The sequence below is a fragment of the Carcharhinus amblyrhynchos genome, chromosome 31 (genome assembly GCF_965287045.1).
Source record: "Carcharhinus amblyrhynchos chromosome 31, sCarAmb.v2.hapA, whole genome shotgun sequence".
In the NCBI taxonomy this organism is placed as follows: domain Eukaryota; kingdom Metazoa; phylum Chordata; class Chondrichthyes; order Carcharhiniformes; family Carcharhinidae; genus Carcharhinus; species Carcharhinus amblyrhynchos.
Genome location: NC_137354.1, coordinates 1,913,369 through 1,929,540, shown reverse-complemented (window position 1 = coordinate 1,929,540; position 16,172 = coordinate 1,913,369). Strand labels below are relative to the sequence as shown.

General features: G+C 40.0%; 1 protein-coding gene across 3 annotated transcripts in view; it reads left to right on the top strand.

Moving 5' to 3' along the window:
• ccser2a (coiled-coil serine-rich protein 2a) overlaps positions 1 to 16,172 on the top strand; it is a 670,411-nt gene that overhangs the window by 551,747 nt on the left and 102,492 nt on the right. For all 3 annotated transcript variants that reach the window (XM_080215929.1, XM_080215928.1, XM_080215930.1), the window contains one exon: positions 160 to 246. In XM_080215929.1, coding sequence (XP_080072055.1) covers positions 160 to 246 — 87 coding nt within the window. The remainder of the gene's footprint in view (positions 1 to 159; positions 247 to 16,172) is intronic.

Here is a 16,172-nt window from a genome sequence, read left to right as displayed (position 1 = left end):
TCTCCAGAAGCTCCCCGTTGGAAATCAATGCATTACCATTATCCTTTCATATTTGAGCATATTGGCAGTAATGTTGAGCCCTTGTCAGCTACTTGCATCAATCTGCATTTTGGTTCACCACACACATCCTAATGGCCTGTTGTTTTTCTTCATGACCAGACTGAAGAGCTACTTGGGGAGATCCAAGGACTGCAAGAAGAAATGAAAAGAAAGGATCTGATGATTGAACAATTGCAACAGCAGCTGGTGAGTCTGACCTCCAGCTGAATGCAGCACCAATATCCAACTATGTATTGTTGTCCGAGATGACGCACTTCCATTTCTGATGAAGGGAGAAAGGTTGTGTCATCTTGTCTATGTTGGGAAAGCCATGCTCACTCAACTCCTATTGGTATTGTGATGTTTGACATGTTCCAAGGGACTAGTCGAGTAAGATTAGAATATCAATTGGAATTTGATATCTTTCTTCACTGTGACCATCCTCACCAAGTACAGCATTGCCATGTCAAAATTAATTGCCCTTAAGAAATGTTGCCCCATGCTCACCATTTGTTTCCACATCATCATTTTGTTGGGGATAAGGAGGGGTGAAGCCAGTCCAAGTTGGTTTTAGATCCTGTGTTAACAGCAGAGATGGAGGCTGAATAACAACGAAGCAGATGAATTGAACAGGAGAGAAGGCCTACTCTCGGAAAAAGTTGCAAAATATAATCCTCTGTGCTACAAGGGAGCACCTGAGGTCAAACTCAGCTCTCATGATGATATCATGAGAGTAATATGGAATGGTACCATTGGGAAAAAAACATCAGGAAACTGTCATGTCAGAGGAGCTATTTAACCTGACCCCAGGAAACTCTGCTGACAGCTCAAAAAAACCTCTGCTCCTTCCTAAAATATCTGAAAGAACTCTTTTAAATCTTCATTTTTTTTCCTCTCAAATTGGGATTTGGGATGAATGAAACTATGCTTCCCGGGAAAATAGCATAAGAGTATGAGTTTACTAAACTGTTAAAAATTCCAAATAAATGCTGGAAATGTGAGAGCCTCGATCCTTTGCCCAGGTTTCTCTATTGCGGCACTAAACAAAACAATTTGATCAGACCTTCTTACGGGTGATGTAACTGTCTATTACATCAATGGGAGATGAAGGGTAGACAGATGTGTTATATTTCTGAAATTGCTATTCTTTCCTTGAGGAATATCTCTTTGGTGTGGATCGAGTTGTAAAGATTTAATAAACCACTTATCAGTGGGACAGCTCCACCCGCGCCTTTGAGTTGATTTCTGTGAAATCAGCCTGGACAAATTTTGAATTGAAGAGGAGGTGGGATTTGAGAAATACAATACGAAAAGCTTCAAGTATTGTTGAGCATGAAAGAGATCTTTTAAATAGACTGCAGAGAAGGAAAAGGTTCCAGCTTTCATCATTTCTTGAGGGTTTGACTCAAGAAATCAGATACAGGAAGTGCCTCAAGAAAGCTTGTAAATTTTCAGTTAATCTCTTATTAAAGTCGCTGGAGCTGAGATAGTTTTAAGTGTTGATCAGAATTACCGAAAAGGTGACGATGGTCACATATATCACAAAAACAACCCCTCCATACAAAACAGGACTTAAAAATGCATATTTCTGAAATATACTGATCACTAGACGTTGAGTTACAGGTTAACAAGGCCATTAGGAACAAAAAATAAACCAGTTTCGTTTCTAGAGGAATAGAATTGAAAAGTAGGAAATTATGGCTAAATCTATATTGAACCTTGGTTGGACCACACTTTTATAACCTTAGAATTGCCAGTTTTCCCCTAAGGTAGATACGCTGCTTTATCCCTATCCCATCTCCCAGGGAAAGCTAAATGATGAGGTGATTTCATTTTGATAGGGATAGAAGGGAACTGATTATTTTTAACCTAATCATTTGTGATGGTCAGAGAAAATGTAGGTTCATTAATATCCTTGTGTATTACTAGCACTTCTGATCCTCTGGGGGATATTGATTTAGAATCATATAAACCTTATAATGCAGAAGGTTTCTTACTGTGGTTTACTCAATAACCCCACATATTTACCCCACTAATCCCTCTAATTTATATATCTTGGGATACTAAGGGTCAATTTAGAATGGCTAATCCACCTAACCCACACAGCTTTGGAGTGTGGGAATACCCAGAGAAACCCATGCAGACACAGGGACAATGATCAGACTCCATACTGAAAAACACCCAAGGCCAGAATCAAACCCTGTTCCCCGGTGCTGTGAGGCAGCAGTGCCTAAATTATTAAAAACTGAAAGGAGTATTGTGTGTTTAAAATATTATCTGTTCTTTCCCTGTGGACTGAGTAGGAATGCAACCCAGATACATCAAAGTGGGAGGTGAATGGTAGGAAAAGTGCAAGGTCTGGGTTCGAATGAAAGTGGAAATCATCTGTCGAGAGGTGCAACACCTGCCAACTCTGGGACTTGGGTTGCAGTGCAGCCTATCCAAACTAATAAAGCCATTTACCCTCTGATATAGGACTGGGTGGTGCTGTGACAGAGGATTGTTAACTCCATTGGCATGGATAGATACATGGCACAGAGACAGAATGACAGTCTCCTTTCACTGCTGGGTGTCAGAAATAGAAAATCGAAACAGTTTAGGTTTCAAAGGGCTTTTGTTAATAGATGGGTTACATAGAACAAAGGTACTCTGTATTTGGTATTAATTGCGACTTCAATGAAATTCTGAGATGCTATCAATCCATCTTTTTATTCAAGTCTGTATTGATCACTTTGACATTGGGTTCAATCCACTTAGAATTCACTATTAGAGTGAAACCATCATTGATTTAAAGGAAGAACACTTTGTCTCCTCGCTGTTTAAAAAGCATCAAGCTCAGGCCTAAGCTTGACTCAGTAGTTATGAAGTGTGACTGTGCTGAAGATGATAGTTGCCTCCTGCTGTTGGGAAAATGGATGGAGAAATGACTGTGAGGTGCATTGATTTGCTGAAAACTATTTTAAGATCTTGTCTTCACAGTTCTGCAGTACAGAGCGGATTTAACGCGAGGCTGCATTTTTGATTTTCAATCATGAATTGCATCTTTCTGTATCTTTTCCAAATTTAAAAGTTTAAAAGGTTAGTGTACTGATTAAGCCAGCAATTGACTCGCAAAGATGCTAGCTTCCATCCCTCACCTGCCAATCAACAAGAATTTGTATTCATTTGAACTTCGTGTATAAAAGTATAATTGTATTTTTTCCATATACAAATCCAAAGCAATCTTTGTGTGCCAGCAGGAAGGCATTCTGTTCCTAAGCCAGCGAGAAGCTCATCCAGAAATTTGTAGGAACATTTTGGAATTAATTTGAGGGTGGCATATGCTCAGAATTTGTTTGTATTCTTTATATCTTGCTCCACGTTTTCTTGGCCAGCTGAGGTACAGTTCGGCACCTACTGGAAAGATGGGATTGAGACCAATTTCCTCGCACCTGCAGGCTTTCTGAAGTCAGATAGAGATAAATAATGCACATCCCCTCGCAGCGGGCACCAAGTGCTGTCTGATTCAACCAGTATTTATTTCCATACTAAGTGAAGCATTTCACTGTTATGTATTCAATTAAAAGATTGTATCAGAAAAAATAGTGGCTGCAAAATACGAATTTGGCCAGTCCCTTCTCCTGTTGGTAATTTTAGTTAGAATGGCTGGGTAACCATTGAAATTCATTTTAGAAATTGAGAGTAGGCTGTACATTGAAACAGGTAAATAATTACCTGTTAGGTACAATAAATCTTTTTGGTTGATCAATCACACCTCCTCACCACGTTCCCTCACTCCTTTTACTCTCCAGAAATGCATCTGATTACTTTACATCCACTTATGCCATCTGCTCCAAATATTCCACAAAACTATTATCCTGGGACATTCAATTTTCTGTGATTTCCCTTCTGTAACTGTACATTGAAGCATTATTCCATTCAGAACAATCATAACATCATTACAAAGACTAGTTTCTTGGTAACTTTTAGAATCTGCAGCCACTGCAGATCCTATTGTGTGTGCTAATTAACAGTGAGGAAATGTAGTGGTGATTCATACAATGGGTAATTCTGTCTCTGGTTTGCTTTGCTAAAGTTTATAACAAAAAAACAGCAGTAACTTAAATTTATGTAATGCCTTCACATCTCAAAATGCCTTACATTATCAAACATGAAATGAGGGGTTTGTCCTATGAAGAGAGATTGAACAGGTTAGGCCTTATACTCTTTGGAATTTAGAAGAATGAGAGGAGATCAAATTGAGGTATACAAGATGATAAAAGGTATGGATGAAATAGACGTGGAATGGATGCTTCCTCTTGTGGCACATTGTAGGGTGAGAGGTCATAGTCTTATGATAAGGAGTACCAAATTTAAAGCAGAGTTGAGGAGAAACTACTTCTCACAAAGGGTCTTGAATCTGTGGAATTCACTACCCCAAAGTGCGGTGGATGCTGGGACAGTGAGTAAATTCAAGAAGGAGTTAGACAGATTTTTAATTGGTAATGTGTTGAAGGGTTAGGGGGAGAAAGCAGGAAAATGAGAATGAGGAGCATATTAGCCAAGATCGAATGGGAAATGGGCAGGAGCAACGTAGGAATTGAATATGATTTTCCCTGAATTCTCACATGATTGAATGGCGGAACAGACTCCAATTGGTCGAATGTCCTAATTCTGCTCTTATAGCTTATGACCTCATTGACACCGAGTAGTCACATGATAAGAAGTTTAATCAAACTGGTCAGCTTTAAGAAGCATCTTGGATGAGGAGAAAGATGAAGAGATGTTTAGGGAAGGAATTTGGAGCTTCGGGTCTTAGCAGTTGAAGGCACGACTGCTGAAGGTGAGTGACTAAAATCAGTGATGCTGAAGAAGGCAGAATTGGATGAGCACTGAGATCTGGAAGAAGGGGCACCGCAGGGTTAAAGGTTAGGGAGGGAATGATCCATGGAGGGATTTGAAAATGAGGATTATTTAAGAATCATTCCTTCACTGGGAGTCAGTGAAAATCATGAGCACAGTCCCGATGGGTGACTGGGACTGGTACAGATTAGGACACAGCAACAGAATTTTGAATTGAGGGTAGAGCTGGAAAGCTTGGGCAGGAGCATGTTGGAATGGTCAAATCTGGAGTTAACAAAGACACGAGAGAGGGTTTCAGCAGATGAACTGAGGTAAGCATGGAGGCAGACAATACTCAGGAGATGTAAATAGGCAGTCCTTGGTAACATGTAACATCCAAGATGACAGAGTCTGGTTCAGCTCGAGTTACTGGGAAGAAGAAGAATTTAATATAAGAAATTTTAAATGGGACAAAGTTTTAAAAACAAAATTATTAGGATGTTACATTTGGTCTGGAGTTTCTTTTGTTCTTTCATGGGATGCGAATGTAGTTGCTAAGAATAATATTTATTATTTATCCTTAATTATCCTTGGAAATGGATAACTGAGATTCAAAGGAGAGAAGAGTAGTCAAAGTAATTTAAATTGATGTCGGCTTCCTGTACTTCAATTAGTGGACAGCTTTAACTCATCATCAATAAATCAGGACAGATCTTCCAACCTGACCCATTTTGTAGGTTTGTGTGCCTGCCTACCCCCCAAATCATGAGACAGTTTCTAATTGCTTCTGTGCTGTTAACTTATAGGCCAGGATTTATTGGTCTCACTCATCCTGAAACCGTAATATTTCTCCTGAGGTTAACGGACCTTTCCATGGTCCGACCCTTATCCATTCTGGTTCTGGTGGTGTAAAATTCAGGCCATAATCTCAAAATTGTGAACTTGAAAAATATTTGGTGGCACAGTGGTTAACACTGCTGCATCACTTCTCGAAGAGCAATAAAGCACAGGAACAGGCCCTTCAGCCCACCAAGCCTGTGCCAACACAAATGACTCTCAAATGTTTTCTTGCCTCTGCATGATTCATATCCCTCTATTCCCTGCTCATTCATATATCTATCTTCAACCTCTCTTTACAACAATCTGAGGTCCCTATCTGCTTTAAGAAGACGACCATCATCCCAATACCTAAGAAAACCAAGCAGTGTGCCTTAATGACTATCAGCCGATGGCCATCCATCTTTATGAAGTGCTTCAAAAGGCTAGTCATGGCACGAATCACTTCTAGCCCCCTAGACTACCTGGATCCACCAGAGTTTGGCTACCACTGCAACAGGTCCACAGCAGATGCCATCTCCCTGGCCCTGCACTCAATCCTGGAACACCTAGATAACAAAGACACTTGTTCAGACTCCCTTTTATTGACTACAGCTCAGCCTTCAACATCATTATTCCTACAAAACACAACTCCAAACTCCGTGGCCTGGGCCTCAGCTTCTCCCTCAGTGACCGGATCCTGAACTTCCTAACTCATAGAACGCAATCAGTATGGATAGGTAACAACACCTCCTCCACAATTATCCTTAACACTGGTGCCCCACAAGGCTGTGTTCTCAGCCCCCTACAATATTCCTTATTCACCAATGACTGTGTGGCCAAATTCCACTTCCATTCGATTTTTAAGTTTGCTGATATCACCGTAGTGGGTGGGATCTCAAACAATGTTGAGATGGAGTGCAGGAATGAGATAGAGAATCTGGTGGACTGGTGAGGTGACAATAATCTCTCCCTCAATGTCAACAAAGGAGATTGTCATCAGCTTCAGGAAGCGTAAAGGAGAACATGCCCCTGTCTACATCAATGGGGAAGAAGTAGAAAGAGCTGAGAGATTCAAGTTTTTAGGTGTCCAGATCACCAACAATCTGTCCTGGTCCCCCCATGCCGACACTATAGTTAAGAAAGCCCTCCAATGCCTCTACTTTCTCAGAAGAATAAGGAAATTTGGCATGTCAGCTACTATTCTCACCAATGTTTACAGATGCACCATAGAAAGTATTCTTTCTGGTTGTATCACAGCTTGGTACAGCTTCTGCTCTGTCCAAGACTGCAAGAAACCACAAAAGGTCGTGAATGTAGCCCAACCCATCATGCAAACCAGCTTCCCATCCATTGACTCTGTCTACACTTCCCGCTGCCTTGGCAAAGCAGCCAGCATAATCAAGGATCCCACACACCCCGGACATTCTCTCTTTCACTTTCTTCCGTTGGGAAAAAGATACAAAAGTCTGAGGTCACATAACAACCGACTCAGTAACAGCTTCTTCCCTGCTGCCGTCAGATTTTTCAATGGGCCTACCTCGCATTAAGTTGATTTTTCTCTATGCTCTACCTATGACTAACACTATATTCTGCACTCTTTCGTTTTCTCCTCTATGAACGTAGGTTTTGTCTATATAGCGTGCAAAAAACAGTACTTTTACTGTTTGCTGATATATATGTGACAATAATAAATCAAATCCATCCAGATGCTTCTTGAATGTTGTTATAGAATCTGCTTCTACCACCTCCTCCAGCAGCACGTTCCAGGCATTCACCACCCTCTCACTTTCAACCAATGCCCCCAAATAATTGACCCTTCAACCCTGGGAAAAAGACTCTTGACTATCCACTCTATCCAAGCCTGTCGTCGTCTTGTAAACTTCTATCAGGCCTCCCCTCATCCCTAATGCTCCAATGAAAACAATTCAAGTTTGCTCAACCTTTCTTCATAGTTCATATCCCCCAAACTAGGTAAATCTCTTCCACATCCTTTCTCTGTATCAACATCCTTCTGGTGACCAGAATTGTACACAATACTCCAAATGCAGCCTAACCAAAGTCTTACACAGCTGCAACATGATTTTCCAATTCCTATACTCAACACCCCAGCCGATGAAGGCCAGCATGCCATGTGCTTTTTTGATCACCTTGTCCACCTGAGTTGTCACCTTCAGCGAACTGTGGATCTGCACACCTAGATCCCTCTGTATACTAATATTTCGAAGGGCTCCACCATTTACTATATACTTTCTTTCTGCAGTAGAGCTTCCAAATCGCATCATCTCACATTTATCTGGGGTTAACTTCCATCTGCCATTTTTCGACCCTGGACTCCAACCATTTCTCCAGGGACCCAGATTCAAATCCAGCCTTGTGTGTCTGTGTGGAGTTTGCACATTCTCCCTGTGTCTACTTGAGTTTCCTCCAGATGTACTGGTTTCCTCCCACACTCCAAAGATGTGCAGGTTAAGACCATGTTAAATTGCCCTTGATGTCCCAAGATGATCAGATTCGGTGGATTGGCTGTGGTAAATGTGCGGGGTTATGGGGATAGAGAGTCAATACGTACTTGATGGGCCGAATGGCCTCTTCTGCATTAAGGGGATTATATGATTATGTATCTGTTTGTAATGTGTACCATCGCCTTCAGCTTAAAATATTGCTCCTACTTTTCAGCTCAGTACAAGCTCTAAAAAGGTTAAGTTTTGATAACTATTGTTTGTAATTTCTTTATAATTTAAAAAGAAGTTTTGTTTAACATGTGAGTTACACATTTATGTGAAAAATCTGATTATTTGATGCTCTGTTCAATAATTGAGATTTATTCTCTCTCTCTCCCTCACTGTTGATACAGTCACGATTTGTCTGGTTTCAAAAACAATTAGAGTAACCTTGGCCAAATTTTGAAATGCCATGCTAGTGACTGTCAGAACATCAAAACATTAGAGGCATCAAGCACACATTAGAATATTTATAAAGAGCAACTCCTCCACCAGAAGAAACAGCAATACACCATTTCTAAACATCTCAGTTTGAGAAGTACCATGAGTGTTCTCACTTAGACTCTGAACACTTGAGCGATGATCACTTGAATATAAACAAAAAAAATCAGCATATACTGAAAAATCTGAAACAAAAATGGAAATTTAGATCGCAGCCAGCAGGTTAGTTAGCGTTGTGTGAAGGAGAGAAAAATTAATGGTTTAGCTGTAGAAGGATCTAGACCAAAACATTAACCCCTCTCTCTCCACAGATGCGAACTGACCTGCTGAGTATTTCCAACATTACTTTTTGAAAATGTTTATTTGCACTCATGAGTCTAGTACAATGTCAAGCTGTTGCACAGATTATGTTGATTATGGAGAAAGGCATTGGTAAATAAAACTGAAAAATATCTGTCTGCGTCACAGTGCAGAGCATTTTCAATGAAAATGCACATTTTAAACAAATTTGGAATGTAATGGAACTGCTAAATTGTTGTTAATATCATTAAAACAGAACAATTTGACTCAAAGGTAAGCATCTCTAGCAGTAACCATTGATTTCAGATCCTTTACTGAATAAGATTTGCTCTCTGGTTGGGTCCTGTATCCATGTGATGCAGCAGCAAATAAATGACCAGAATCTGAAGTAAGGAGAGATTATACCAGAGCTGTGACTGAACCAAGCTGACCTTTTCTCTCATTGGAAAGCAATTCCCTTGTGCTATTGACAATAATAATAGTGAAATGCCAGAGCACAATACTCCAAACCACACAGAATGGTCTGTAAGCTCAAGGTGCTTTGATTTTCTACAAATAAACAAAATCCAACTTTCCAGCATCACACATCTCCCTCCTCTTCCCCCAGCCCGTCACCGCCACCATTAATTTCCCTACACAAGCTGCTCTCAACTTGGTGTCTGTTGTAAGTTTTGGATTTCCTGTACAATTCCAGTTTTATCCAACTTGAACGTTGCTGATGCCATTGAAAGCCTGTGCACTGGATTAACTGCCTGTTTTATGGGGCAGATGCAGACCTAATGAGTCCAGCGACAATTCACACGGAAAACCTGGTTCTCTGCTAAAGCCAAAACAGCTTAGATCAGGTACTTTACATTTCCAAGTGAAACCTGCAGCAAAACTGTGCCTTTACCATAGCTGCACTCAAGTAGCATAAATACAAATGAGATCTATAGAATTTCAAAGCACAGGAGGAGATCATTTGGGCCTGTGTGTCTGAAGAAGTTGTTTGCTAAAGGAGAAACTGTTGAGTTACCATTTTATAAAGGATGAGAAGTGAGAACTTAGTAAAAGATCTGAGAATGGATGAGAAAACAACAGTGCAAAATCAACTGCAAGTCCGAACCAGTCCAATTGTATCGCTTAGTTTTTTTTAATTAATGGGACATGGGTTTTGCTGGCTGGCCATCATTTATTGCCAATTCCTTGTTGCCCTTGAAGGGCAGTTGAGAGTCAACCACTTAGTTGATAGAATGAGCAGTGAAGTGATGAATAAATATAGAAATGCCAGGTTTTTTCCGTAGCAAAAGTCACTAGCTTTCAGAGCGCTCTGAAAGCGAATGGCTTTTGCTACCAAATAAACCTGTTGGACTTTAACCTGGTGTTGTGAGACTTCTTACTGTGTTTACCCCAGTCCAATGCTGGCATCTCCACATCAGGTTTTTTTCCCCACATTTTTTCTATACCTCTGAGAGGAGCAGACCAGTAGCAGGTGGAATCATAGGGGCATGATCCCTTTTAGATATGTTGGACAGCAGAATGTTTCCTCATGTGGCTTTCACTCACTTCACTATAACTAAAGAGCAGCTGCTGTAAAGTTATCGTCCTTTTTGCTAGCTTTTGTCTCCATTCTGCAAAATTCATCTTGTTCAATAAAACAATTTTATATTTATTTCCCACAAATTGATTTTGTCCAGGTGCAGGAGTACTTTCTGTTTTCAGACACCCAGAGCCAAACTCTAGCACATCTACCTCTGGTTAGATAACACGTGCTTTTCCATATCAGATACTTTATATCTGCAATATCTAGGAGTTATGTGGATGTGCATTTCTTAATGTATAACATAACGTTTCCTCTGAGAAAGTTGGCAATTTAGTGGAAGTTAATGTGAATTGAAAGTGGTTCTATTGAGTGTGTGGATTGTGGAGGAGGTCATGCTGCTATTAAAGAATATTTTTCATACACTCCCTTAGGATGAACATCTTGAAAAATAAATCCTGATGATTTCTCAGCCTTTTGGCTAAGATCAAAGGTCAGGTCAAGCCCGAGTTGGGATGGAATGCCTTTTCTTGTCAGCTTGGATCCTGTTTGTCTCTCTGATGGGGACCATGAATTGGATTCAATTGGAGTTTGAATTCAGTTTTGGAACAAGCAAGGATTGGATTTGGTTTTGCCAGGTCCACTCTGAACATTGGCTTTGTAACTTGAAGAATAGAGTAAAAATTTCTTTTAAAATCCTGACAACTTCTGAACTCTTGGACACTGAAACCTCGAGAGTGGGCATTTATGGTGACAATATCTGGAACTGGGGCCGTTCTTAGCCTTTGTATTAGACAATATGCTCTCCCAACACTGGAGTTCTTTGGCTATGCTACCCCTTCAACCTCTACCAGTTCCTTTTCAGGATATGGTATATAGATTTCACATCATCCCTGGGTTAAAATCACATGATTTGAAATAAGTGACCTTCCAGATGAACACCAGTACTTGATCAGCATTGTTGATAATTGCTCTGGTTTGATTTTACTTGGTTGCAAGTGAGGACCAACCTTCTAGGTATAAGGAGATGATAAAAATATCTTGCTAATCTTGATTTGTTACTGAAAGATGGAATTGTTTAACATACCTAACAACCTGAAAAATTTGCCCAAATTTAAGATGTAAGAGTGCTTTAAGGCATGGTCCCAGGTAAAGTTTATTGCATCGTCCAAGATTGCCCAATTTAGGTAAAACAGTAAAGACAACTTGAAATTCAGATTTCAAGAACAGCTTCTTCCCTGCTGCTGTTAGACTTTTGAATGGACTTACCTCACATTAAGTTGATCTTTCTCTGCACCCTAGCTATGACTGTAACACTACATTCTGCACTCGCTCACTTCCTTCTCTATGAATGGTATGCTTTGCCTTTATAGCGTGCAAGAAACAATACTTTTTACATGTGACAATAATAAATCAAATCAAATACTTAAAGTTTATTTATTAGTGTCACAAGTAGGTTTTCGTTAACACTGCAGTGAAGTTACTGTGAAAATCCCTTAGTTGTCACACTCAGGCGCCTGTTTGGGTACACTGAGGGAGAATTTAACACGGTCAATGCACCCTAACCAGCATGTCTTTTGGACAATGGAAAGAAATTGGAGCATCTGATGGAAACCAATGCAAACATGGGAAGAATGTGCAAACTCCACACAGACAGCAACCTGAGGCCGGAATCAAACCTGGGTCCCTGGCACTGTGAGGCAACAGAGCTAACTACTGTGTCAATATATTTCAGTAACAAACAGCTGTATGGACAGGAACAGACAGTACTGCAATTGTGATTGAAAGCGTTGTGCTGAAACTTTTACCCTATTTTTCACTCAATCACATTTTAATCTTCTTTTAATTCAGCTGTACTTAAAACCATCCCTCGAACACGCACAGCATTCTGCACCTGAAGCCATTAAGGAAATTTGCAGCTTTATCATTTGAACCAGTTGTGATATGAATATGACAAAGCGATATATTGAGTGTTATCATTTGGTTACCCAGATAAGACGCCTTACAGGAACTTTCAAAGATATTAAAAATGAAAATCTGTCAATATTTAGAACTTCCCAGCTGCCATCATTAGGATAGAATTGCCTGTGGGGAAGATATAATCTTTTTGAGACATGATTCTGTGACAAGTATTTAACGCTGGTAATATGAAATAGAAAAAAATCAAACCATGGTAAATTAAGCTAGATATGTTGAAGCGAATTGTAAAGGACCATTGTAAGCCCTGAATTAATAACACTGAGAAAAATTCATTCAGCTCCGATATTCATGAATAATTTGATCTTTATTGCTAAGAGGGATTATTTTAAACTGTTGGAGGAAGAAAAAGCTATCATACTGATTGCACCTGTTTTAGATCTTGTTTTGTGTTCTGTAAACCTAAGAGAGTCCATTAAGTCGAGAGACAGCATACATCTACTCAGTTTTTCAAAATAAGTTGAAGCAGTGTTTCATTATCATCTCATTATCATCTGCTAAATTGATGATTAGAATATGTAAAGGATCTAATTACAAACAGCCTTCCAAAGGATACCTCAGAGATTGGCTAAGGGTCATTTGATAGAGATGTTCAAAAATTCACGAAGAGTTCAGAAAGAAAATGTTTCTGGTGATTGACGTTAGCCTTGTATCGGTTGTAGCACTGTGTTTGAAGGTTATGGACTGAAATCCTGATCCAGAGTCCTGAACACACAATCTAGACTGGCATTTCTGTGCAGAACTGAGGGAGTGCTGCACTGACAGGTGCTGTCAAATAAGACATCAAATTGTAGGCCCAATCTGCCCCCTCGAGTGGATATAAAAGAAACAACAGTTCTACTGTGAAAGAAAGCATGGGAGTTCTCCTGATATCCGGACAGCAGATTTGGGCCAGCATTCATCCCTCAACTAATACCTGTAGTCTTCATTGCTGTTTTTTGACCAATCAGCTGCTATGTCTCTGTCACAGCAGTGACTGCAGTTCAGAAGTCTATCATTGCATTTCAGTCAAATGTGTGATATTTTGAGGCAGTGTAAGGTGCTACAAATGCAAATTTGTCTGTCCTAGTTAGAATGAAGGGAAATAGATATACAATTAAATGTAAGAGATTCAGGACGGCAAACGGGTGAAACTTGTATGCACAAAATTGGGAGGCAATAGATTGACCACTGAAGTTGGTGACTGAGCATGAAGTCTCACAACACCAGGTTAAAGTCCAACAAGTTTACTTGGTAGCACAAGCCACAAGCTTTCAGAGTGCTGCTCCTTCATCAGGTGATTCCCTCACCTGATGAAGGAGCAGCACTCCAAAAGCTTGTGGCTTGTGCTACCAAGTAAACTTGTTGGACTTTAACCTGGTATTGTGAGACTTCTTGCAGTGCTTACCCCAGTCCAATGCTGGCATCTCCACATCATGGTGACTGAAGCAGAGATCACGTCAAAATCCTTTCAAATATATATCTAACGTATAATTTAAGGGACTATTAGGAAATAGTTCAAAAATATGGAGTTAGAATGCTCCTGTTGAGGATAAACTTTGTTTAATTACCATATCCAGAATTTTTCATGGTCAAAGCTTAGACTTGGTCTTTGTTTAAGGTAAAGGTATCCAAATGTGTTAACTGCCATGTTTAATTGCATAGATATCAGTAAAACTTAATGTCACAGCACACACAATTTCAGTGATACTTTATCAAGCAATCTTTGTGCAAAGTCTTATTGTTATTTTTCTTCAATGTAAAGTTTATTTTTTAAAATAAAGAAACAGAGGAATGAGAGTAGTAGGGAGTAAGGCACAACATTTCTAACACTTGTTACAGACTTGCTTTTATGCTAAGTTGTATTTGTGAAGTATGTTGTTTAGCAGTGTTCTCTTGTATCTGAGGGGATTTGAGTGGATTGGACCTCTGCCCTGTGCCTTCGGCCTTTTCAGCAACTACAGTTTCTGCTACCTCTCCCTCACCTGTAACATGATCACTACCCTGTTTCATCCATATCAGTAAATAATGCTTATGGAACATTAAATTGGAGTGTTTTTGCCTATTTGAATGGATGCAACAGGTCCCACAGCATTAATGTTTAACAGCAGCAAAGTCAATATTTTATATAAGAATTAAGAATAGGCCATTCAGCCCTTTAAGTTTGCCGTGCTATTTAACATGACCACGCTGAACGACCTCAATTCCATCTTCTCATTATTCCCCCATCCCTTAATTCCCTTAATATCCTAAAACCCTTTCAGGGCCCCCAAACAAAGTTTCATATCATTACTGCTTTGGGGATCTTGTGCAGATTTGCTGCTGTGTTTGCTGACACAACAAGAATGATCGGATCTGCAACACTCCAGCATGTTCTGAGGAAATAACCAAGCCTGATATAGATGTAAATTATTTTTGTTTCTCTGTCTAATCTCTGCATCTGTGTACTAAAGGATCCCATTAATGCTCCCTCTGCGAGCCAACAGTAGCTGCTGTAAAACTGGCCTTGTTCACCATCAATAAAAACTGGGGGGGAGATTATTCACTGAGGGAATAGTTTAAATGTATTCTATTCTGGTTCTGTTATTATTGATCTGTCACTAGGAATCCATGAGCCATGTATGACTGATCATTATATAAGACTGGTAAAGAAGAAGAATAAAGTGTTGTTTAATGGTGTTCAGCTCTGATGCTGCAGTAAGGGGGCAGCAGCTCGTGTCGCTGTGCCTGGCATTTGAATTCCCCGCTGCAAAGAAATATTGAAGTACCAATTATGTTTTCAAATTCAGCTGTGATTAATTGCATTTGCCCAGCCAGAAGAACTCTCCTCCGGTAATTTCATCGGTGAAGTGAAACCCTGGCACATACAGTGTTTAAATCCATGGAGATGCAAAAGCACTCACAATTTTCTTCATCAGTTGACTTCTCCAGGAAATCAACTTGATCTTAATTCACACACATCCGAAGATTAAACTTTGGTTTTACACACGAATTGAGCAGCTCTCTGTGAAACCGTGTGGATAGTCTCTCAATATTAGCAAAATATCTATTAAATATACTTTGATGATTACATACGCCATTGTTTTTAATTTGAACAGCCAAGGTCATCAACATATAAGGGAAATTACTCTTAATGTAAAATAGAACATAGAACATTACAGCGCATTACAGGCCCTTCAGCCCTCGATGTTGCGCCGACCAGTGGAACCAATCTAATGACCCTCTAACCTAAACTATCCCAATGTTATCCATATGCCTATCCACTGACCATTTGAATGTCCTTAAAGTTGGCGAGTCCACAACTGCTGCAAGGAGGGCATTCCACGCCCTTACTACCCTCTGAGTAAAGAACCTACCTCTGACATCCGTCCTATAATTACCACCCCTTAATTTAAAGTTATGTCCCCTCATGTTAGCCATCACCATCTGAGGAAAAAGGCTCTCACTATCCACCCTATCTAACCCTCTGAACATCTTGTACGCCTCAATTAGGTCACCTCTTAATCTTCTTCTTTCTAACGAAAATAATCTCAAGTCCCTCAGCCTTTCCTCATAAGACCTTCCCACCATACCAGGCAACATCCTGGTAAACCTCCTCTGCACTCTTTCCAATGCTTCCACACCCTTCTTGTAATACGGCGACCAGAACTGTACACAATACTCCAAGTGCGGCCGCACCAGAGTTTTGTACAGCTGCAACATGACCTCACAGCTCCGAAATTCAATCCCTCTACCAATAAAAGCTAACACAGTACGCCTTCTTAACCTTATCAACC